Source organism: Lichenostomus cassidix, chromosome 1 (genome assembly GCF_008360975.1).
Source record: "Lichenostomus cassidix isolate B80296 chromosome 1, HeHo_3.0, whole genome shotgun sequence".
Taxonomy (NCBI): Eukaryota; Metazoa; Chordata; class Aves; order Passeriformes; family Meliphagidae; genus Lichenostomus; species Lichenostomus cassidix.
In genome coordinates, this window is record NC_139479.1 from 32,420,653 (window position 1) to 32,447,007 (window position 26,355).

At 39.4% G+C, this 26,355-nt stretch overlaps 1 protein-coding gene across 3 annotated transcripts in view; it reads right to left on the bottom strand.

Moving 5' to 3' along the window:
• HERC2 (HECT and RLD domain containing E3 ubiquitin protein ligase 2) overlaps positions 1–22,810 on the bottom strand; it is a 103,922-nt gene extending 81,112 nt beyond the window's left edge. For 2 of the 3 annotated variants that reach the window (XM_085055695.1, XM_085055675.1), the window contains exons 1-4: positions 22,706–22,803; positions 21,832–21,951; positions 11,100–11,214; positions 3,523–3,660 (exon numbers count right to left, since the gene is read on the bottom strand). In XM_085055695.1, coding sequence (XP_084911821.1) covers positions 3,523–3,660; positions 11,100–11,214; positions 21,832–21,903 — 325 coding nt within the window. In that variant the 5' untranslated portion in view covers positions 21,904–21,951; positions 22,706–22,803. Of the gene's footprint in view, positions 1–3,522; positions 3,661–11,099; positions 11,215–21,831; positions 21,952–22,705 lie in introns of all 3 variants that reach the window. The other variant, XM_085055685.1, reaches the window with a different exon arrangement.
• Positions 22,811–26,355: the final 3,545 nt, after the last annotated feature.

Genomic DNA, 26,355 nt, shown 5'->3' on the forward strand with positions numbered 1-26,355 from the left:
TCAGCAAAGTTTGTTTAAATTGATGTTCTAATAGTCATGCACAGAGCAAAATGGCAAGAACTTAAATTCCTGTCTGCGTAAAAATACACACAAACACATACACTCCTTAAGGGCACAGACAGCAATCAAACAGATATTTGGAGCTGGACAAGCGATTTCAAGCTGGGGTAGAGGGAACTGGATGGGATGATGATGATGCAAAGGCAAAAATGTAAAAGAAAATACAGGGATGAAGGACCTCTGAGAAGTGTGAAGCAGTGGAGGTCAAATTTCATCCTCTGACTCAGCATTTCTAAATCTAAACTCGAAAGTATGAATCAAGAAATTTGATAAAAGTAGAAAATATCACAATAAAGAAGGTTAAAAGAAGGTGTTTTTCAATGCCATGATTACTTTTTAATTACTTCTGTACACAGTGTAAATTTATATTTAATCATGTAGCTAAAAGCCCTTTACAGGATGGAAGTTCTGCCTATCTCCTTCTCTCTCCTAAAACAAATGCAGGAATACAAGTGCACTTGGTAATGACAGGTATCTCCACAAGGTCACTGAAGTCACATGGTTGCTTCTAACCTTGCCTCTTCAGTACTGCCTATTAAGCATTTCTTGGTGCAATCAGCTGTAATAATAATATCAGAAAAATAAGATGCAACACTGTCTGTGAACAGTCCGACTCAATGTAGCCAACCTTAAGTGTATTATGACAAAGAAAAAGAAGCCCAAGAAGATGAAATACTGCTCTATTTTCTGTAGGCTTTGAACAACTACTTCAAAGAGTTTCCTCTTTTTCCCCATACCTTGGGCTGAACACCTGGACTTTAGATCATGTAAGATGCCAAATCCTAAATATCTTCAGAAAACTGATGAAGGTAGTAAACAAGGATTTTTAGGAAGAATCAGAGGAACTGCTTTATTAATGCACTGAACCTGGTATGACTACAATAGGCAGAAGATGTTTTAAAGGAGCATTCATGTCAAAAATGGATAGTTCAACAGTGATATCATGAAAGAGCTGAATACAAAATGGAAGAACACTAAGATGCAAACACCTTAAAGTCAAATAATCATTTACATATGTATTTAATATTATCTTATGTATTCTTACAGAACTTCAAATAGTAAGACCCTTGAAAAAAATCTGATCTCTTTGCCCTGTTGTGACAACACAGTAATCTCAGCATAAATGAGACCTCGAGAAAGCATTTTGCTTCTCTGAACTTATGCCAGGATGACAAAACAAGCGTGGAGCTGAGGAGTACGTAAAGTACTGTTTCTCAACACATTTAATGAAGAGGTTTTTCTCTTTGCTCTCACAATCTCTTAGCTATCATGGGGGAGGGGTGTCACAAGGCCCACTGACCTAGATTAGCCTGTTGAAGTTCAACAGCAAGATCCTCCACACGTGGCAAAATAAGATTGTATTACAGCACTTCTAACACACAGATATAGTGTCTAATATCTAGTTACTATTTTCATAATGTAAGGCTGTAAATCATTAAGCTCAGTAGAAGTACTTCTGTGTATTGGCCTGAAACACTGACTTTAAATGCCCTTTCAGCTCTTTTTGTAACATAACTTCAAATCTCTATCTCCAAATTACACCTTACTTGTAAAAGAATATAAACTATAACTGAAAACATAGTAAGTCTTTAATTCTTCCTTGATCAGCAATGGTACATTTAAGAAACAATTCTCTGTTTTAAAAGTTTCCTCATGGTTTTGACAAGGAAGTGTTTATAAGTTTATTTTTTGAAGAATAACAGAAGAAATGCTTAAAACAGTTCTCATTTTAGGAAATATTTATAGAAAGTATCAAAATGGAACTGATTTTGTATAGTTTTTTCAAAATTAATTACCAAGCCACAAAAAACTAGAATGGCTCAAAAGGCAGCTGTTAGTTGTATTTCTGACAAATGCAGAACAAAAATTAACAAGGTAACCCACAATCATGAGCAAAAACCACCTAAAACACTTGTATAAACTGCAAGTGTGTTCATAGCACTGTTTAAGGATTTTTACCGCAGCTAGATGATATAAACTTCAAGCACAAATGGTAACGGAGACCAAGGAATACAAACTTATTTCTGACAAATTATAAAGTCTTCACAAGTTATTTCTAGGATAAGAATCCATACATGTAGCAATAAACCATACTATATATAATCACTAGAAGTAACTACAAGACAGTAAACTATTTCTTTCTGAAACCTCCAAACACACATGCATCCCTTTTTTTCTGAAAAACTGTTTTTACTATTTTTTGTACAATAATTGGAGGGTGAGCTTAAAAGCCAAGTCTTGTCCAAAACACTTTGGTCAGCTGGAAGAAATTTAGTAAGATAATTGACATTTAGATTACCATTTTGTAAAATAGCTTTATTTCACTCTTCAGCAACACACATTAATTAAGAATATAAGACGTAAATGATGTGACCTTCAGCTCACATCTCTTCAACACATTCAATTCTTGCTCTCTCTTCCACTGTAGTGGCAATTCTTATCATTCCTGATATACTGCAAAATTCTGTCCCACTACCAGAGTGACAGCAAATCCACCTGTCCTTCTGTCCTTAAGAAAAGGGAGCAAGCAGGCTGGCACAGAGCAGAGGACAGCAGACTGGCAGCTGACCTGTGGCTCAACAGAAACAAGAATCTCCCCTAGCAAACACAGCTCCACAGATGCAGATTCTGGCACTGAAGAGATAACACTTTTCCCAGAGATCTTCAAGTGCTTCTGGGTGAGGGGAAAGGACAAGTGGCACAACAGATGTCTCTGAAGTTTGTACATGCCAACATCTGAATCAGGCAACATCATGTACCAGGAACTGTAAAATAAACTACTGAACTGAAACTTCTTCTGATCTGCTATTTTTAAACATGGACAATTTTAGACAATTAACTGCTGCTCTACAGTAACGAACAGCCACAAACTTCAGCTGGCTTCAATATAAAAAGTAGTATATTATAGACCCCTACATGAAGATGTAAACACACAAACCAATTTTCCACTGCCACCACAGGTGCAATTACTGTCAGCAAAAGTCAGGACCAACAGTTAATTCAACTAACCATTTCCACCTTCCTCCCATGATTCACACAAGCCTATCTATTAGACCATGAAACCAAATAGAAAAAACACCTATTAAACCTTTATTGCCTGCAAAAATTCAGGCTTCAGAAACTAAGAAATTTCTTTTTAATGTCTGCAACTGAAAAGAAATATTCTGAAGACAATGGAACTTTTCACTGTACAACTTCATTTATTCCAAGTCAGTTTATCATTACTTCAAGCAGCCTGAAAAGTAGAAACTGACTCTTCAAGTCAAGAGTCTAATTAAATCTGAAATTAATTACAGCAAATGTTTAATTTCACAGTTAACCACATATCCAACTTATTTCACTAACCTAACAGATGCATCTATCAGCAAGTACATTTGATAAAAATACTTCCAGATGCTACAAAAGTAGTGATCAATACAGAATATGTAATGTCAGTGACAATGACTAAAACAGCTGTAATACCTGGTTGTTTACCCCACACCCAACTCTCAACAATCGATTTGGCCCTGTAAGTGGGCAGGGGAGCCTCTTCTTCATCCTTCTTTTCTTTGTCATTTTGCTCTTCTTTCTTTGATGCAGTTTGGCATTCTGTGCTATCATCTAAAGAAAACAAAAGGGAGGGAAAAAAAAGACCAGTTAAGCTACTTCAATTCAGGTTGGAATTCAGGTCTAGATTAGAAATGTCAAGGTGAAATCCCCAGCCCACAAGCTTAGAGAAATACTGTCTATCATTAAAAGAACAGGGTGGGTGGAAGTAGTATTTTACCATGTTAACTGTCACAGATGTTGGGTCTCATGTTACATTTTGCAAGACAGTGACCTTACAATCCAGAAACCACCTCTGTAACCTCCTCAGGATGATGAACATTTAATATAGATACCATCATGCAAGACTTGCAAAGGATTTGCAACACACAATATGGCAAAGGATCCGATTTCAGTCAGATTTTGCTCCAAAATATTGATATTTCTGTAGTATTTACTTGGTTTTAGATTCCATTTCCAACAGAATAAAAAAATATATCAATTGCCTTAGTTTCAAAATCAAGGAGAGCTTTATATTGGCATATACACTAGTTTTAAGCAGCAGAATTTCAACACCTGTAAAATACTCAGCATCTTAGTAATTACTAGCAAGTAATGAAAATAATACCAGCATTTTCTGCCCAAGCAACAAAACAGCATGTGCAATCCTTTTGAGACTACTTTCACAAAGTCAGAACACAGACGTTAGTCACTTACCTCTGTAATCAAAGGCTGCATGAAAGCCCCAGTTTTCTAAACCCAGTAGAAGTAGACAGCTGGAAGCTCCTCCTTATTTACATTGGTAATATCAATTTCCATATCCATACCTCCAGTCAGTTCAATGCATAAGATTGCCTTGCAATTAAGGGACACATGGCCAACTACCTTCCTCACCCTGACCTTCTTTTCAAATCACACCACTCAGAATTTCTCAAGTCCAGCATTTGAAACTTATCCATGAAGAGTTTAGTTCGAGCCATTTTTACCTGGCTCTAAAAACTGACCTATCCTATCTGCCAGTGTAGTCCAGAGAGACTCCCTCCCTAAATGTCCTGGCCACAACACGACAGATAAGCACTGGTATTTTGTCTTTTTTCCTCTCTCACCTGACACACACCCCCCCCACAAAAAAACCCCACATTCGTGCCAGCATAAATCAGAAGAAAGTAATAAGCAAGAAGTTTACAGCAGTAGCCAGACATGGAACATCTGACTACAGCCTGCTTCACAAAGAATGAGATCAAAGGCTCTCATTACCTCAGAACATACAAATACACCTATCACAATGTACAAAAACATTCAACCATTCTTTCCATCTGGCCTGACAGAAAATTAATGCTTAATCCGGTTGTAACTGGATCTGCAATTGCCTCTTTGTTAAGATTTTTTTTAACTGGAGACAATAGTACTTCCCAAAATAAAGCTTTTTGGGGGAGCCTCAACTATATAAATTTTAAATTAAACCCACTGTTTCCTAACCTATAACTGACACTAGTGCTGAGGAGGTGGAACATGAAGACTGAAGATAAGGAAAAAAAGGAAAGAAGAGGAGACATAACTGCAGTATCCACGATGGAGCTGAGATTGTGGGCCACGAAAGAGATAGCAAAGTCACATGATAACAGGAAAATGCAATTTGGATATCCCTCTTCTAAGTAGCAATCAGAAAACATAACTGCGTCCCTCAGACACTGAGGACCAGCCTATGAGTCACCAGCTTGATAACAATGCCCAAAATGTGACTCAATCCAGCTGTTTCTATTCAAAGGCATAAGCAAATAGCAAAGGTACAGAATCCATTCTAGACCAAGGACCTGGTTCAGCCCCAGTGGTTCAGAGTATTCCCACAGCAAAACCATAATCTCACTGTTTCTCCACTCACCCACTCATCTAGAGACACACTTTGCAGGGTCTGGAATTTTAGTTAGTGGGTAGAAGGGTGCTGTGCCAAGACACTGTTTTAGCAGCTGTAGGAGAACTTGTTACGCTTTTTAACAGATCCTTGGCAAAGGATGACAATCAAGGGCTACAAACTTAGTCATTTAGTCAAACTCCTCATTGCAAACAGAAAAGGTCCCAATCCAGGTGGGAACTCAAGCTTTGTATGGAATAAAAACAGCCCTGACATACAAATCCATAAGAGGATTTTTTTTAATTGTCTGTGTCAACTGAAAAGAGGAGCAACAAGAGAAAAAGTAGAAAGGAGATGAGCTAAAAATCACATTAAAAGACCAAGTCAAATTGATCCACAAAGACAGTTCACTACACTTGCAAAAAAACACATCCACGTAAGAGACAAAGCTGATATCAGTCTAGATTGAAAGCAGCAACACAGACATCATAATTATGGAAGTTCTGCTATGCTTCATGAAAGATGTTTAAACAGGGAGACCAAAACATTTTTCAGAAAGAGTGGCAGGGAGGAGAAAAATCTTGAGCAAAGCCAGAACAGGCCAAAGTAACAAGCAGTAAGACAGTTTTCAAAACAATGCATGCAAAAACACAGTGCAGTGTATCAGCATAACTTAATTTTGTGAATATTGAGGTGGGGAAAACAACTGCATCACATTTTCCTGAAAGAACTTTCTCTTCCTTATGTTTTAGTTTACAGCCTTATGCCTCTAAGCTGAGGCAGGTAGGCATAGGCAGTCAAAACTCAGCAACTGAAGTAACCATTCTCAACTAGAAATTAGCTCCCAAATCAAAGCACAGTAGCTCACCACATGTGCACTATCTTGCACAGCCACAGCCTAATCTGGTATAAACAGAGGATAAAAAGGAAGCACTAAAAATGGAACCTACATTTCATAATCAATGAAGAAAAAAACCTGACACTGCATAGTCGCCTCCACCACCTGTTATAGTCTGCTCTTGTGCTGCTCTGAAATGCCAATGAACTCATGTAGTTGGGAATTCCTCAGCAGGAAGAGAAAGCCCGCAACAGTTTCCCTACAGATGTTGCCACTGACAGGGCAAAAAGTCACACTTGTTCTTTAGACAAGGGCTGTATTTTATAACCACTCTAAATCAGTATTTGGTACTCCCAGATCTAGGAAATATTTCAGCTGCAATGTATTTTCTGTTAAAAATCCTCTACTTTTTATACACACACACACACACACACATATGTATACATATATACACAAAACTGATCGTTATTTGTGAGGGGAGGATACATGCCTTACCATGTGCAATACATGTTTATATAGTTTTCTCAGTTAAGTCAAGATGATAAGACTCTGATCTCCTAAACTTAATCAGAAACAAGTCTCTTTTCTTCCCTGGTATATTATTTTTTGTATGTGTTCTTGAAATTAATTTTTGAACTTAGAATAGAGCATTTAACGCTTATGAGGTCAAACCGTCCAATAGCATGACTACAGACTTCCCTACCCTGCAGAGAGAGTATCATAATACACAGCTGAGCACTGAATTCTTGAGCCACTGGGGACAGCCCACAGCTGGCTCAGGGGAAGCAGAAAAGTAGCACTTCTCACTTTTAACAAGTTCTGCCTCACAAAAAAAGGAGGCTCAAAGCAGGAGCCAGCCTTCATGCCTGCAGACTACTACAGTTTGATTTACAACGAGGTCTGAACAGCAGCCACCATAACCAATTCCCACATACTGTTACTCTTGCCGTAAATATTTTGTTTCTGCCAGCCTCTCTGGAATTGCTTGTGGCATTTGGACTTTAACCTGCTTGCAGGTGCTACACTGAATGAGGTTTGTGGATTCAGTGGCACCAGGCTGAGAAAGGTCCAACTTTCAGGAAAAGGCAAACAGAAGAAGGAGCCCACAGTGTTTACCAAAGGCAGGATGGAGGCATGAAGCGGACAATTATATATTTTTCTCCTGGAACTTAAAAGAGATAATTAAAAGAGAAGTTGCCACCTATGAAGTTTGAGGAATCAAAAATAAGTAAAAGATAGCAACCCACAAAACAGACCTGCATAGTTGACTGGTATGTCTTTAAAATTTACAGTGACAGTTCTCTAACTTGAAAGTAAGAATAATATTATTTAGTACTTTTTATTCTTTTCAGTACATAGCTTCCTGTATACAAGGTATTAATCTAATCCAAAATTCCTGAGGGTATCCTTTAAGTACATGCAATGCTACAAGTGCACCTGTATTTGGACATCACTACTGTCATAGCTGTAACCTCAGATGATACTTGGAAACATGCAAACACATTCTGTTGAACACATTTATCAAACATGGGGTTTTTTTAAGTGCCATGAATTCAAAACAAAGAGGTTATTCCTAACCAAATGCTCTTGCTAACAGGAGAAAAAAAATGCACTACTTCTATATTATTCTTAGACAGAAAAGAAATGGTTATTTGCTATCATTAGCATGTTCTTCCAGTCTATTGCCACTACTAATATCCACTGACAGAATGAAGTGCCTCTTCTGAACAGTCCAGTCAGCATCAACACTGAGAGCACTGGTGAAGAAATAGAGTTATAATGGATGGGTTTAAATCAAACTTCTTAAAACAGACTGAATAAAAGGAACTATATACAGCAGCCTCTCTTGTTTATCTCCAGATGAGTCAATTTAGCAGCAAAGTCTGAATATCGGTATCAGTACATATTGCTTTTCATATAAAACCACTGAGTTTTATATAAATAAATCTCATTAATTGTATGTACTTTTCCCTCTCCTCTTGAATTAAATTTGTCAGTCATTTATGCAAAAAAGTAAGTACCAACTAAACAGATGTAAATACTTTAGATTTTAATTTCAAGAAATCCAACCTGAGCTGCAAGTTCAGAGGTGCAAACTGACCATCAATTTTTCTGATTCCCTGACTCACTAGTGTCTAACAGAATCAAACATACGATCTGATTGACACTGACCAAAAATACCTTTTATTAGCTTTTTCTTCTCAAAACTCAAGTCTGGTAAGCAAGATAGTTGTATTTTTGAATCCTGTAGGCCAGCACAATAGCATTTATGAATGCTACCTTCACTGAAACACAGCTCATACATTAATCCTAGGAGTTAGGAGCCTGAAAAAGCTGTAATTTCAATTTCTAAATTACAGCAGTGTTTCAAGAAATAGATGTTTTATAAGTACCTAGGTAGAAGAACATATACCCTCCAGCTGTGGAAAGGAACAGGTATGATCTGTGCTATGTAATACCTACACTTAACTCCTCCAGAAGCAAAGACAAGTGGAACAAGTGGTGTTTTAGTTTTATCTTTGTTACTCATCATCCAATTCTATCTTAATTGGCACTAAAATAAACTGAATTAATTTTCCATAAGACTATTTTGCCCATGACAGTGACTGGTAAGTGATCTCCCTGGCTTTATCTCAACCCCCAGTTTTATTTTATTTTTAAAATAAAACTTTTCCATTTTATTTTCTGCCTCTGTCCTATTGAGGGGAGGCAGCAAGCAAGAAACTGGAAGGGTGGGCACCTGGCTAAGGTCACCCCTCCACACAATACAGTACTGGAAACAAGAAGTGGCAGTCTGCCTCGAACATCACCACCACTATGGAGCCACTTTCAAAAGCCTCATCACAGCTTGGACATTTTAGGGTAACATAAAAGCCTTATTTATACAGTAAAATACAGAAACTCAGTATTTTTAAATAACAGTATCCAAACAGTCTTTAACTCTTTACACCCTTGTTGAACTTTCTAAGACGTGTACATACATACATACATCCAGCATTAAAAAAAATTTCACATCATTGCTCAGAATAAGTGTCCCAAGTGTTGACAAACACACAAAGTCACAGACAATTGACTTAGCAATTCTGTATTTTTACTTTATACTACACTCTGTATTTTGCATCAGAAGTGACAGATTGCATTTTCCTAGCTGGTATGTAAAGGATTACTCTGAAAACTGAAAACAATTATACTACATCTTTCTAAGCTTTCTCAGAGTTATTAAAAGCACTACAGCACCATAACTAACAAAAATCTCAATCCTCTGCAGCTACTTAGCTATACAGATATTGGAAGAATAGTCTTCTATCAAAGACTAGCACAGGTACGACTCTAAAAACAATGTGTAACTATCTGGCTAAAAAGATCAATTCATCAATTTCATTTGCAAAGCAGGTATTTACTTTGTTACCCTTCTTCAGTGTATTAAATTGTTATACCATGACCACCACAACACCTTTATCATGAGCTGTCAGTGAATGGGAAAGCATTTCGTACAATTAATTTTGGAGGTGATCTTTCCCTTTATTGTATCAAGTTTGAAACACCTTTTATTAATATACTAGCCAATCCAAAGAACAAAACGTTATGCTACCTCCACTCATTTCATGAGCAGCTTTGCAGCAGCTTTTCTGATAAGATCAGCTGTATTTTCGCCCAGTGTCAACAATAATATTCCAAAGGGGCAGCAGCAGATGGTGGACGAAAGTTTTCTAACCCTGAAACAGTTAGGAGCATAACCTGGTGTTTACTACAGCATGCAGCCACTCATAACCTACAAAGCTTATACTCTTGATAAAACATGTACAATTCATTCTTCTCTCATAAATTATTTACTGTATCTTATTTCCTGCAGAAATTACCTCATCTAGTCAAAAACACATCCATTCCTCCTATTTTTAAAGGAGGCATACTTTAAAAATGGTCTACATGAGTAATTGAGCATTATCGGCTTGAAATACCATGTTTATCCAACAGTACAGTTCAGAAAGTAATAGATGCTAAAATAGAAGCTCTCTGTTACCAAAGGCAGTATTTCTACCCATTTCTTCATTTATTTGGGAATCTTAAAAATTACTGACAAAACTTATCTGACCATTTGGCGAGCTCATTTCAGCCAGATCAGGAAACAAGTCTTTTCCTTTTTGACCAGTTTAATTTCTGTTCAATTAGGAGTTAAAAGAGCACCACAACAAGAAGATTAAAAAAAAGGCAAGAGCAGAATCACCCCATTCCAGCACTGCCCATCGCAAAACAAAATCCACCTCCAAAGTAACCTCTCTAAATAGATGTATTACTCTGCCATTTGCAGTGTTTGAACTGCTCCCAAGTACGCTGAAAGAACAAAATAAAAACCATAAAGAAAACCAAAAACCATACTACATTCTCAGGCAGATTGTGGACAGTTTTTTAGCTGACCTTTAAGTTGCTTTCTGGAGACTGTAAACAAAATTAGAAATAACAGTATCGGCTTTATCCCATTCCTCAGTCCACTTCCTTTAAACAAAGGCTTCAGCCGTAAACACACCAAGCATACCAAACAAGAAGACACTGCCAAGCCTCTCTCATAATAACATGCCTAGTTATGAAGTTAAATTTCGCAAAGCTAGAACAGATTTAAGCCTTCTTTTGGAGGCTTGGACATTATATTTCTGTACACTTTTAAGAAGTAACTTTAAATTGTATTTAATTCGAAACTAAGTAACACCTGCAAATTGTATAGACAGGTGATGATAAACCCAAGTTTTGTGACAGTATGGAAGCTGAAGTCCATTTTCATTACCACAATGAAAGAAAAAAATTAACAAAGAAATTTAAAACCCATACCTTTTCTTGGAGGTAGTTCACCACTCTGTATTAATTCTGTTCCAGGATATACAATCTCTCCATCTTTTACCATTTCATTCCACAAGCCACATAGTCCATCTCTCGTAAAAGCGAGCTGTTAAAAATAATACATTATATATAGTTATACACAACAATTTTCTCTCAAGGCAACTCAAGCTAATATTTAAAACCCATCTGATTTTATATTTCATCCCAGAAGAAAGAAAACACGTGTACCATCTCACCAGAAATGTATCCCCTCATCGTGTGTGTGTATAACGGGGATTTAAATGATCTTTAGAATCTCTGATTGTCTAGCTATGCTATTTTCAGCTTAAAAGTGGAAAATTGCAATTTTAGATAGGTTCAAGTTCAGCAAAGTGAACTTTTCTTTGGTGACAAATTCTCATCAAAAGCATGGATTTGGTCACTTCAGAACTATCCACCCATTCAAGATGACATCAGCTGGGGGCTAGAGGGTAGGGAGGGGATGTGGGGTGTCATCTTTCCCTGCAGGAAAACCTTTTCAAAACAAAGTCAAGCTGCATAAAGTCTCACGACAGAAAAGCACACAGTCCCCTCGCCAACCAGCAACTGAAGAGCTGGGCATCTTAACCAGAATGATGACATCAAGGCACAGATTTGTAAATGAATTCAGCCAGTTCAATCTGGTCCTGCTGTGCAAAGCATCTCTCACAACCCTCCCTCTTCTTTCCAACTGCTACAATGCCTCCTTTCCCATGAAGAACCGGATTATGGATCAAGCCTAAAACCAGCTGCACCCAGAGAAGAGCAAAGGACTGCCTCAGCCCAGGTCAGTTCCCAATACACTTCATGTTCAAGAGGACAAATACTGGCAACAGAATATAGACTCTGCTAGCTGGAACCACGCACAAAAGCACTGGCTGTAACACAAGTCTCCTAATGATTTAGGAATTTGGATCTCCCTTGAAGAATCCTAATGACTGGGATAACATCTCTTCTACTGATGTTGTTTCCTGCTTTATAAAACACTGCAAAACAGGTATCTACATCCCAAGTGAATTCCGTAATAACCAGGCTACAATTTGCAACTGTACAGCATAAGGGAGGAGGCAGGACACAAAACTGAGAAATTCTGAAAAACAGAATACTTTCTGCATACCAAAGTGGTGCAGTGGACTACATTAAAAAAAAAAAAAAAAAAAAACAACAGAAAAAACAAAAAACACCTGCTGAAGGCTTATTCAGGAGCATCTTTGTGTTATGTAACTACCATTCAAATCCAAAATATTTTAGCTAAGAAGTAATACAAAGATGTGGCTTACAACAACTGCCATAAAATATTTACCGTTACAGACAGAAGTCCACTTGTCTCTAGGAAATAGCTCAAAATAGAATATATTGTAATGATTACAGATTACAGGTGTTAAGAACACACCCACGAGCAGGGAAGACATTTGCTGATCCAGCTCATCTCAGTTAACATGAAGAATTAAAGAGAAGCTGCATCCTTTCACACCACTGTAACACACTAAATGATCATAGTCATTTCTTGACTTCATACTGCATACTTCAGAAATCCACTCCAACTTGTATTAATGATTTCAGTAATTCTTCTTTTAGCATAAAATATGAGTTGACACATTGTATGTGTCTGTCACTTACTATTGCCTGATCTCAGGGGCATAAGAAGCAAAAGAATGATGATGTGCAAGCTAGACATTATTCATCTTCTGTGTGATTTATCAGTTGTACAGCACCAGAATCAACTCTGACCATGTTTTATTGAAAGGTACAGTCCCTGTTCCTCAGTGCTAAACAGCACGAAGAGCTTTTGCAAAGATTTGGTTTTTGCTAAAAGCTTTACATTTGGCTTAATTTTTTTAAAAATTGGAATAATCTAAAGTTGCATTTCAAGAATGAAAAAAATCATTTGCCATTAACTGATTTTCTTGATTGTTCCCAGTCTATGAATATTTCAACAATAAGTGGTGTTCACTTTTTCCTTCTTCAGATGTGACCATATACTTTAATGGGGCACCTAGGGAATTTATTTTTCATAATTTTTTTTCTTGTGTAAAATAGCAAAACCCAACAGTTTCACTGATTTTGCCTCATATAGTGGTGATTATTTTTTCAAGCTTTAACCTGTTAAATGCTAACCCATGCTAAAATACAAGCTTGCAAAATAGCAAGTGAGGTGACCCTCCAGATGAGTTGCATAATAAATTATAGTTTTCACAAAGGAAAGATCTCTCTCTAATAGACTGTCTTTTTCACACATTTATTTTACATTCTCAGATCACCTTAGTATTGTAAATTATTCTCACAGCCCATAGAATCTAAATGTCTACAGGCTTTGAATGCCAGGTTCTTCATAATGCAGCACTGTTCTATTTCAGAAAACTTGTTATTTTTGCAAGCATTCATACAAAGCAGAATCAAGAACTGTTTTCTCCACCTCACCCTCTAATACTGTTACATGGCACAAAGTTCACTCAAGTCTTTCATGCAACTAAACACTGAAAAAGTAAACAAAATTTCTTCTGCCTTGGGTTTGGTTCAAATTCTTATCAAAGTAATTTTCTTGGTATGTTGCAAAAAGATAGAGGAGCCACCAAGACTACAGGTCCACCTCCTTCTCCAAATACCTCACCATAAGCAGCCTTCAGATAAACAATTTTGCCTACTACTCAGGTTTTAGTTAACATTTTGTCAGCAAGTATGTCTGGTGGGGGACAGGAAAAAGGAGACGTTTGAAAGTAAAAAAACACTGGAGTTACTTTACAGCAATAATCAAAACAACCAACTGAAAGGATAATTAAGAAACAGTATTTACAACCCATTCATCTGTCATAACTGAAGGCCACTTAATTTCAGCTTAAATTGACTATTAATCTACTCAATATTCAGCAGATATACAATATTTGCTAAAATAGCCAAAACTGAAAGAAAAGTCAGAGGTTTTAAGTGATAAATGATTTAAGATCTTTTCTTTTCATGATCTCAAAATTACATAATCATAACAGAAAATGTGCAGCTCCCTTAAGAGAAATATTTCTTTTAGCCAACAGAAATGGGGAGTGGTTGATATGAAAGAGGGTCGTGCTGACATCCGGAGGGACCTTGACAAGCTGGAGAAATGGGTTGACAAGAACCTGATGAAGCTAAACAAGAAGGGCAAAGTCCTACACCTGGGGAGGAACAGCCTCAGGCACCAGTACAGGCTGGGGGCTGACAAAAACAGCTGGAAAGCTCTGCAGAAAAGAACCTGGGGGTCCTGCTGGGGACCAAACTGAATACAATGTGCCTTTGCCATGAAGAACCTTAATGTGTGACCTGGGCTGCATTAGGAGGGTTGCCAGGTTTGGGGAGGTGATCCTTCCCCTCTACTGTGCACCTGGAGTGCTGGGTCCAGTGCTGGGCTCAGTGTGGGAGACACAGACAAAAAGGAGAGAGCCCAGCAAAGGGCCATGAAAATGATTAAGGGGCTGGAGCACCCTTTTTACTGAGGAAAGGCAGAGAGAAAGGGCTTAGGAAGAAAACACATCTACATCTACATACACATATATGTATATATATATATATGTATATAAAATCTGAAGGGAAGGCGTAAAAGAGAGAGATCCAGACTTTGCTCAGTGGTACCCAGTGACAAGAGCAAAGGGAGTGGACATAAACTGAAACATAGGAGCTTCCCTCTGACCACCAGGAAATACATTTTCACTGAGAGAATGACCAACCACTGGCACAAGGTACCCAGGGAGGTTGCACATTCTCAGTTCTTGGAGATATTCAAAAGACATTCAAACATGGACTTGGGCAATGGGCTCCAGGTGGCCCTGCTTGAGCAGGGGAGTTGGAACAGATGACCTCCAGAGGTCCCTGCCAGTCTCCAACATTTGTGACCCTGCAAAACTTGCAGGTGAAGATAACACTCGTCTGCGTGGTAGAGAAGTCAAATGTCTGCTTTGACTGCACAATCCTGCATTTTTTTCTTCCTAGAGTATTTTATGACCATCTTAACCAGAACAAGTACATATATCCTTTTGCTCCCACCAACACCACCCGTATTCAGTCATTTGTAAAGAGTCTATCAATATATCTCAGTGTTCAAACTAGAGAATTAGAAATTTGTTCAGAACAAATTTGAAAATATTTCTCTGGCTTCTGTTTTCACAAAGGAAAAAAAAAATTACTTCTTCCACTAAACTGAAGAATGTTCACAAGGCTACTGGTGGTGCATTGCAAGAGATGAAAGACACACTTGGTGTCTTCATTGCTCCTGACACACAGGAGTTCCAAACACAATAGCAGCTACTTGTGTTTTGTGAAGTCTAACACTCTCACTAGATTGCTTGATTTACGTGAACACCTTCCCTTCTAGTAATTTAGTAACTTCATTTGTAAATGTTTAAAGGGATGAACTTAAAACAAACTCAGAAAAGCTAACTAATTAAGAATAATTAAGTTTTCACTTAACTTTTGCAACTGACAACAGCACCAGAGATGTACCCTCTCTAAATCTCCCCCTCAAGGCCCTGCTTGCCCCACCACTTACACGCTTCCTTCCAAAGACCAGAATAGCAGCTCTATTCTCCATTACTACTATCCACTGCCTTGCAACTTCGGCTCATGTTCTTAATCCTCCTACTCACTCCCCATGCTAAAAATCTCCCTTGTCCTTTCCCATGACATCTACTGACCTCCTCCCAATCCCCACCTCCTACGCATCTCACCTTCAGAAACCCCAAGCCTCTTCCATCATTTGCCACACTTTCTCATCCCCAGACCACGTCTTGATCCCTGCACTTGAAAGTCATGTATCTCAACAAGTCCATACTTCCCACGCAGACCTAAGGCTCAGCCATGCTCACTTATCCCAAACTAAAAAAGCAAGGGCCTAAGGAGACTTTAAAGTGAACCTCTACTGTAAACTGGGCTGCCTCCACTTTAATCTTTTGTTAATCTTATCTCTGCAGTTAAACTGTAATTTATTCTGTCTGGTACAGCATCTGATTAAGTCCAAGGGGTATCTAGTTAGGTTGCTGGCATATGCTGCTGCGAACCTCCAACAGGGCTGGCAGTGAAATTCCCATCCACCCCCATCAACTCTAGGCAATAAGACACTGGCATTAACATTTCCTTGCATTTCAAAAAAATTAAATCTTGCAACCATAACTGGATAAGCTCTTGATAATTCTCAAAGCACTCTACAACTTTGCTTTTAATAAGTTATTTTATGAATAATCAGCAGCTCTGATTGAGTTTTGAAGTCAACTATTTAAGTCACACAAAACCTATGTAATACATTAGATTACGTTCTCAATGTGGTTTCATAAACTTCCCTGCAGAAAGCATAGAAGCCTTCATGAAAGTTAACTTCAACTCAAGAAAAATGAAGCCAGGAAAATAAAATTACACAAAAGGACAAGGACTGACTCACATAGGATTCCTGCTTATATAATTGCACTGGAAATTTAAGAAACTGACTTCATAATCACAGACCATCAATATGGATTTAAAATATAAGCTACTTAAATATTCTTCACCTCAGAACTGACAGCAAGGGTAGTGGAGAATTTGTTCTTCTATTCAGTTACTTTTGCATTAGCCATTGGCTGTCTTTTAAAGACTACATGAGAAAACATTTCTCTTTAGAAAAATATTAAAGCAGAAAACTTTTTCAGCCCAGTAATAGTGAAGAAAATCAGAGAACAATAAGTCCCTCCCTAAGTCTCTCTTTTGTTTTCGCTTTCTTGAATCCATTCAATTTGTGTTTCCTTTTTCATTGTTGTCTTAGTCAGTATTTTGTCCTAGCTTCCTTCCTTCCCTGAGGAACGAAGCATGCCCTGAAACCACAGCTGCTTATCACACCTATGCAAAGCACAGTGGAACATCACTAGACCTAAACACAATGCTCAAAAGCTCAGAGAGCTAAGTCAGAAAAGTTCAGCATCCTCATATTACTTCAACAGATTTGGGATTAAACTAGAAATGTCTCCAAACAGTGTGCTGATTTTCCGCTTGCTGCAAAGGTTTATTAGCAGTTAATAGTCACACACAAAGAGAAACTATGCAACTCCCTCAAACCTAGAAACTACCTTTATGCATCTGAAGAATAGGCCTGTCTGAGACCAAATATTTGTACAAATGTGTTAAATTTAATTTCTTTAACCTATCACTCCACATGTGGTATGTCCCTCCATCTGGAAATCACTCATTTTGGAGAGACAGCATTACTTTATTTTTAAAGTAATTTTTAAAAAGTGTTACTCCAAAGTTCACTTCCTTTAAAAACACAGGAGTCCTCATGTGCAGTTTGCTGTAAGAACTTCCAAATAAGTCCTTCATTTTTTTCATCATAAAACCAAAAGGAAGAAGAACAGGAAAGCAACAAAATAGAGAAGGCAGCTTTCACCGAATTCTTGCTTTTAATAGTCAAGACATCATTTCTTTACATAATCTTCTCACAAGTAAAGACACTGATCTAAATGTTAGAAGAGTGGGATTTTCACGAAAATCAAAATGACGAATTTAACTGTGAAGGAAGGGTAAAAAGATTTCAAACCAATGCAACTCTTAAAGGTGGCTATTTCATTTTAAAAAAATCACTTTCACCTCTGTGGCAAAAGACAATGACAGAACTCGTCTGCCAACCATGAACTCAGTGAAAACTGATGGAAATGCATCACATTCCTCTTGCAGACAGCTCTTACAGCTTTGACTGTTGCCTAAAGTTTTTCTTCACACTACAGGAAAATTAAAGTTTTTCCCTCTAACTCCTGCTATTAAGCATAAGAGTTCTCCACAGGATCCAGCATAAGCAGCCTAATTAAACTCCATTTGAACACACACATGCATCCCATTAGCTCACAGCAATTCTAGTTTTTAGTTATTCATCCATCACTAATTAAAGGTCTCTGCATAAGATTCTAATTTAGTTGTACAGTACATCTATTTAATCAGAATTATTTTAAGCACAGTTTGATTCTGCAAACTAGGTACCCAGGGTTAAGCAAACAATTTTAACCTTCCCTTTTTGTAATAAAGGATGTCTTCCTTAGGAACAGTCATTAAAACACAATCTCCCATTACACACTGTTTTTGCTATAAATGTCATGGCTTCTACTAATAATAGTCATCAATAGGTAGGTGTTTTCAATGCACTAATTCAAAATCTAAATCAATAAATTAGAAATTGGAATGACACACTAACTTTTCAAGAGACTGAGTTAAACATGACACATGAAAAAGTAGCCTGCACTAAAATCCACGTATTTTATAACTTCATAGGATTATTTTCTTAATGGTGATGTTATACACATACTATTGACATAAGTCATAGGAGAACATACCACATATTGTATTACTTATGTTCTCATAGTCAGCTGAACTGTTTCTTCAGACAACATAGAATATCCTATTTTGCTCCACCATGAAATTTAGATTCTTTTAGTAAACTAAATGTTTCTAAGCACTTCAAAATTATCATAGCATCTGTAAATCATACAATAATTACAAAGTTAGTAAAAAGGCATGGGGCATGTTACCAGATGTGCTTGGATCTCTGTAGAACATTTTGGATTCCTAAAACACCATTGTTCAGTTTCAGAAAAATTAATGTAAGCAAAAAACATTGTGAAGATACAGTTCCATTAGCATTTCACACCACTTCAGTTAATCCTGCAGGCCAGAGACTCACTGCTACTACAAAAGAACTTATGCCTCTGACATTCACTTAAGAAGAGTAATAACATGCTACCTCACACTGCCTTTGTCTCACAGCAGTAACAACCCAAAACTGAATAAGAACATTTAAGTTTGGCCCAGGCACCACCTGCAACAGTGACGCACACAGGTGATTAAACAAATACATGCTACAATCCACATTTCATTCTTTTCTTATTATATTAATACCATTAATACCTCAATATAATAAACTTATTAATGCAAATAGTACTAGAATATTATGTATTACACATTCACACAACAGCTTCTCAAGCTAAAACAAGAAAGAATACAATAATTTTCAGAGAGATTTCATTGGCTTAATCCACAATAACTGCCAGTTATCAAGTCTAAAGAGCAAACTCTCTGGCAACAGAGACAAAAAAGAGTAAAAAAGTACTTTGCAGACTACTAGGCCACCAAACGAACATTTTACTTCCAATCCTAGCTATAGACCCTGAATTTTGCAGCAGCAGAAGTCATTTTAACGACTAATCAATTTCTACATGTCTCGTAAGGTAAGAATTCCCTGGTATAATTCTGTTTCTCCAAGAACTTTCATCTACTCATTCTTGGACTGCTGTACACTGAAAAGTTAAAAATGTAGCAGAAAAGTGAAGAGTTCCAGGGTTCAATTCCAAACAATCTGTAGTCATATTAATCCATTTACATAAATTTAGTGTGTCTTCTTCAAACCTCTCATAGTACTGTGTTCATCTTTTCAATTCTTGTTGACAATCTCTTGAATGCCAATAGGGCTCTTCTAAGAGTTGAGCCAGTAAAAACATGCACAGTAGGAAATCTACATATTCAGTACACATAGAACTTAAAGGATTAAGAGACAGGATTTATACCTATTAAAAAATAATCACACGCTGCTAGGTCATGATAGTCAACCAGTAGGAAAAATAATCATTCAAGTAGTAGAAAAATTCTCCAGAGAATTTTTCCTTTACACAAGCACCTGCCATTTGATACCTTAAAAGATGCTACTCTAGATTCACATGCACATTTTTCAAAATACTGAACACACACATCCAATTTAGAGTTCTCTGATGAGGACCTGCATAACACGAAAAACAGTTAACCTAATAAGAAAATTGTATTACACCCAGGAGGCCTGGTTTGTCTTCAGATTCCAGAGAAGTGATGTTTGTGTCCAGCAGATCACAAATGATTACTGTTCTCTTATTTCATTAATCTCATTATTTTGACTACAGCTTGATTGGAAGAAAACAAAGGGAGTACCCTGGCAATTATGTCTAACTTGTTATTACTCATAAAGAACTTGTGCAAGTAAGAGCATTTATTCATAGAAATAGCCTGCAAATGAAGATTTTTATTATTAAAAGGAATTATTATAACACATTAACTAAACTACAGTCAAATAAACCACATGCATTTTATTGCATTCATACACACAACTGAAAATAACCATTAAAACTTTGGATGACAACTGAAACCCTCCTATCAAAAGTTTACATAAACAGAAAAAAAGGGATGTAGAAAAAAAGCACCACAAAAAAAAGAGGAAAAATCTGATAACTCACATGAATAGTCACATTTTTCACCCCATATAATATAGAAGAAAAACAGGGAATGCATAGTCAGCAGCTGTTACAAACAAAGGTTGCCACTTTTTCAGATAAATTTTCCTGCATTCAACAATATTCAACAATTGAAGCAATACACTTGTAATCTAAAAGCCACCCTTCTGGCAACACAAAAATATTTCCCTTTCTTAATATGCTTATCTCAAAAACATTGTAGAGTATCTTTATTTACTACATTAGAGAAAACATCTGACTTTAGATTGAAACTTTTACTTTGGTAGGAACAAAAGATGAAAATAGAATTAATCTAGCCAAATCAAGAGGAAGCCCTGTCATTTCATAGCATTTACATACAAGATCTACTAAATAATGTAACCTCTTAGGCTAAATCTGTCACTTCTGATTCCAATTTATCTTGTTTGATGTAAAATGCTGGAGAAAGGCGGCTTTTGAATCACAACTGCATGGGAAAAATCCTTGTCTAACCATAAGAACAGCTCAACTGAACCATGTAGACTATCAGCATGTAATCTGGGATAAAGTCACAAAGATGGAACTTTTAGGAATTTTTCAGTAGCACTATTATTTACAGTAATAAAAGAATAACACTGGCTGGCCCAGCCCAAAAGGCATTTCAGGGTTTTGAGTTGAAACTTGGAAAGGTTATTCAAAGTAAGGGATCTATATGGAACATCTGGGGAAAGGAAAACAAAGAGACAAGGACTTCATATAGTTACTCATTTCATCTAAATCAAACATAACTGACCCAAACTACTCTATTTCTCTATATTGTCCACTTAATTGTAAAACCTGAATTGGGAAAACATGTAAGTATCCTCCCCCTCCCCACATCACTAAACTCAACTTCACTAAATGAAGAAATCATCTTCTTAGAAAAAAGAAAACTTTTCACCAAACACCGGCATATTTCAACAAAAACCACTTCCATTTCAACCATGTACCTCTGACAAAAATTTCCTTTCAAAAAGGACAAAATTTAAAGGAAGCCTCTCCTCTACCCATGACACAAAAAATTACAGTAAAACCTAATTTATATTCTTCAAAATATAAATTAGATTTCCATCGCCTTTCACTTCAGTTCTCATGTGCACTAAAGCTGCTAGCTCATATTTAGGCGAGACATTTAGCAACAGCCTAAATAAGAATTTATAGTTCTAGCAGAAATGCCACATACTCTGCTAGGGGCTTTGACATTCTGCAAAGATAACACAGATATGTAACCCAGCTTGTTTCAAAGCAGAAGGGACTGGACTGAAAATGCAGATCTATTTGCACCTCAAAGTAAGTTAGTGTTTCTTCAAAACCAGTCATAAATCAGCATACTTGGGAAAACCTTTACACTATCTCAAGAGCTGCAGTCTTCTACTTGTCAGCTTTTTGGACTAAAAGCATCCTTGATCGACACCTGAAAGGTCACAATGCAATACAACCATCAAACTCCTTACCTGCAAGTCTGTCTTCAACCATTTGGAGTCAAACCTTGCTTGAGCAGACAGACAAAAAGAATCAGAAGACATGTTTCCTTCTTCAGCCTCCTCTCCGGGCTGGCTGAGCAGCCCAACCTGCTACAGAACGAGAGGAGGAAAGAAAAAAAAAAGACAATCTAGCACATGAAGTAAACCACACAAGGTTATTTTTGCCCAGACTAGGACGGCTTCCACTTGATCTTTAAAGATGTATCATGAAGACGGACCTCCCTCGTTCCCATCCCCTGCAATTGCACGGGGAGAGGAACACGCATTAAGAATACTATCTGAACCTAGCAAAAAGCCTCCACATCCCTTCCCTATCACACCCGTGGGAAGGAAGCCTCCCTTCTGCTGCACCGAGCCACACCGAGGGCCTTAACGCTACTCCTCAGTCCCGTAAGTGGTGCATGAAATAAATAATTGATCGCAGATTACGCAAGCCGCAGGCCAACATAAAGCGATTATCAGGGTCACCCGCACCCCCTCCTCCCGGCGGGGCCGCGGCCGGGGCTCCCCCTCTCCCGGAGCATCCCACCCCCGCGCCACGGCCCGCTGTCACCGCCCCTCACGGCCGCCAGCCGCGGCTCTCAGCCGCCTCGGCCAGCGCGGGGCCGGCCGGGGGGCGGAGGGACAGCCCTGCCCGGGCAGGGGTCGCCGCACACGGCGCGGGGGCCGCGCTGCCCTGCCCTGCCCTGCCTCGCCTTGCCGCGGGGCTCCCGGGATGCGGAGCGGAGGCCGCGCTGCCCCCGCCGCCTGCCCGCCCACCTCCGCTCCGCGGGGCGGGGGCGCTCCCAAAGCTGCTTCCCCGCTCTCCCGAGCCCGACGGGGCTCTCGGCTCTCCCGCACTCACCGGGCAGCCGCGGCAGCGACGGCGGCGGCTTCTCGCCTCGCTCCACCGCCGCCCGCTCGGCCCCGGGTAATCCTCGCCCCTCCTTCCCTCGCCCGCCCGCCCCCCACCCCTGGCCGGCGGAGCCGCTCGCCGGTCCCTCCCTCTCTCTCCTCCGCTACTGGAGCCGGGCAAAGCTCGGCCCCCGTGCGCCAGCGGAGCTCTCTGCCAATCGGGAGAGCGGCGGGAGGCGGGACATCCTGTCCGCAGCGGGGCGGGGAGCGCCGCGGGGCCGCGGCAGGGCGGGCGGAGTGGCGCCGGTAGTAACGGAGATCGGGGCATCCTTACAGCAGGCATGCAGAGATTAAAAAAAAAACAAACCAAAAACAGATTGAGTCCTTTAAGTCATTGAGGACCCATCTGCAAACTACACTGTTGATTCCTAAAATAATGTAGCTTTTAAATCATTCAGAGGAGAACGGTTAGTAACGAGTAGCTCGGAGGCAAACAGAGCCAGAGCATGGGAAAGGTTGGAAGGGACCACAGTGGGGCCTTTGGTCCAAACTCCCTGCTCAAGGAGGGAATTATATGCTAGAGCACATGGCACAGGATTGTGTGTCTGTCTCTGGAGACATGCAGAACCCATCTTGATGCGTTCCTGTGTAACCTGCTCTAGGTGACCCTGCTTTGGCAGAGGTGTTGGACTGGATCATCTCCAAAGTCTCTTCCAACCTAATAATACTTTAACTGATTCTGTCTTCAGGTGCTTCCAGTGGGGGGCACTCCACGACCCCTCTGCACAATCAGTTCCAGTGGAAGGTCATCCACACAGTAAAGAAACCCATATTCAAATGGACCTTCCTGTGCATCAGTTTCTGTCCATTGCTGGTATTCTAAGTAAAGACCAATGCAAAGAAGACATAGGTAACTGCCTTTTCTGCATCTTGTTACCAGGGAAAGAATAGAGGCTGGGAATAGTAAAGTGATGCCACTACACATGAAGGAATAAGGATGCTGGGAAATAAAATGTGAAGCTGGTAATGGCAGGCTATGCTGGGAGTCCGGAGGCAAATGTTGACTGATCGCTTGAGGGAGAAACTGCTCTGAGGCAAATAATCCTTCAGCATAAGTTTGTTTGTGATGTATATCAGTAGTTTGAAATTCAAATTAACCAAAAGTCAAGTTTCTCACAATACTTAGACTCCTGTTCCCTGGCAGCTAAGGAATTAGGAATGTAGGAGCAAGACTTGGCAGATGGGACTATTGGCTTTGGCCAACATGAAGCCACAGACTGAATGTCAATGAAATGCTAACAGAACTGAGACCATTTGCTGGCATTTAGGCAAAGGTACACAACATTTAATTGTTATTATGTAAGAAGCATTGTAATAAAACAGTGAATTTGATTATCCAGGGTTCATTTTCAAAGTAAAAAGTGCAACCATGACCTAACTGGTTAGCCTGTCATTTACCACAGACCTCTCTTGGATCAAGATATAATAGACACTTGAAGTAAAATACCATACAAAATTTCTGACTGCCTCGAAACTTATATAAAAATATAGAAATACCCAATTTCCTCAAATTACTCCTAGAAACTTTAAAATATGAGCTTTCAGAACCAAAAGGAGTTTTGTTTGAATAATCTTCCCAAATGCCTACATATTATAAACTTTAAGTTGAGGGGACTGGAAGTTTTGTCATGCATATCATGTTGTGTCTCTTCTGACTAGCTGAGCAAGAGCTAGTGCACCAGGATGGGAAATAGTTTACAGTTGTCTTACGTGGCAGACTGCAAATGTAAGAAAGTAGTCATACTGACATAATCCAAATAGGGATAAAAACTGCTTTGAAATGTAAGGATTGAGGGACAAGCAAATAAAGCAGGTGTCCTCATAGGAGTCTAATATAGGCCACCCAGCCAGGATGACAACACTGAAGAACTATTCTTTAAGGAACTAAGGGACACCTCTAAATCAACCACCCTTGTCCGTATGGGCGACTTCAACTTGCCAGATGTCAATTTGGAATACCACACAGCTGGTACAAACAGGTCCAGAAGATTCCTAAAACACCTGGACAATAACTTCTTGATACAGGTATTAATGGAGCTGACTAGGAAAGGTGCGCTCCTTGATTTTTTAGTTTGCTAATTGAGAGGGTTGACATTAATGAAGTGGCAATTGGTGGCTGTCTTGGCCACAGCAATCCCAAAGTAATCGAGTTTAAATTCCTTGTTAGCAGGAGGAAAAGTGCTGGAAAAACTTCACCTCTGCATATGAGGAAAGCAGACATCAGGCTGCTCAGGGAACTAGCTAGCAAGGTCCCCTGGGAAAATGCTTTTGAAGGTTCTGCGATCTGCCAGTGTTATCCCGATTTTCAAGGGCAAGAGGGATTGCCCTGGTAACTACAGGCCCATCAGTTTCCCTGCTGTGCCTGCTTATCACTCAGCTGGATGAACAGATGCAATGGGTGAGCAACTGGCTCCTGGGTCAGGCACAAAGGGTTACAGTAAGTGGGGTTACATCAGGCTGGTGACCTGTCACTAGCGGAGTTTGGCACGGCTCCATTTTAGGGCCAGTGCCCTTCAATATCTTCATAAATTACTTTGGGTACTAAGTGATATTGCCAGTGATACTAAATTGGAAGCAGTTGTTGACTCCCCCAGAGACATGGAGACCTTGCAGAGAGATTTTGACAAATCAAAGGGCTGGGCAATGAAGTTCAACAAGGACAAGTGCTGGATTCTACACCTGAGGTGGGGCGACCCTGGATGTGCATACCAACTGGGGAATGAGATGCTGGAGAGCAGCAGGAGATCTGGGGGTCCTGGTCAATGGCAAGTTGAACATGATCCAGCAGTGCCCTCAGAGCCAGCAGGGCCAACCCTGTCCTAGGGGGCATCAGGCACAGCATCGCCAGCCGGGCAAGGGAGGGGATTGTCCTGCTCTGCTTTGCCCTGGGGCAGCATCACCTTGAATATTGTGTGCAGCTTTGGGCACTACAGTATGAGAAAGATACCAAACTATTAGCGAGTCTCCAAAGGCGGCCAACAAAGATGGTCAAGGGCCTTGAGGGGAAGCCATGTGAAGAGGGTCTGAGGTCTCTTGGCCTGTTCAGCCAGGAGAAGAGGAGACTGAGTGGAGACCTCATTGCAGTTACAACTTCCTCATGAGGGGAAGAGGAGGGGCAGGCACTGTTCTTTTTGCTGACTAATGACAGGACCTGAGAGAATGGCCTGAAGTTGTCAGGGGAGGTTTACAATGGATATTAAGAAAATGGTTTTCACCCAGAGGGTGGTTGGGCACCTGAATAGGCTCCCCAGGGAAGTGGTCACAGCACAAGCCTGACAGAGTTCAAGAAGCATTTGGACAATAACCTCAGGCACAAGGTGTGACTTCTGGGGTGTCCTGTGCAGGGCCAGGAGTTGGATGTAATGATGCATGTGGGTCCCTTCCAACTCAGCATATTTTATTATTCTATATTCTACATGTGGAGACCAAACCAGAAGGAATTATGAAAACTTGGTTGAAACTGCAGTGCCCACTGGTTGTGCCTACTGCTTGTTTAAATGATTTGCAAGTCATATCTAAATAAGATAATTTGCATATGCAACATTCACTGCTAGTTCTGGTTTGGCTTTTCAAGAAGATCATCTTTAGACAGTCTACGTT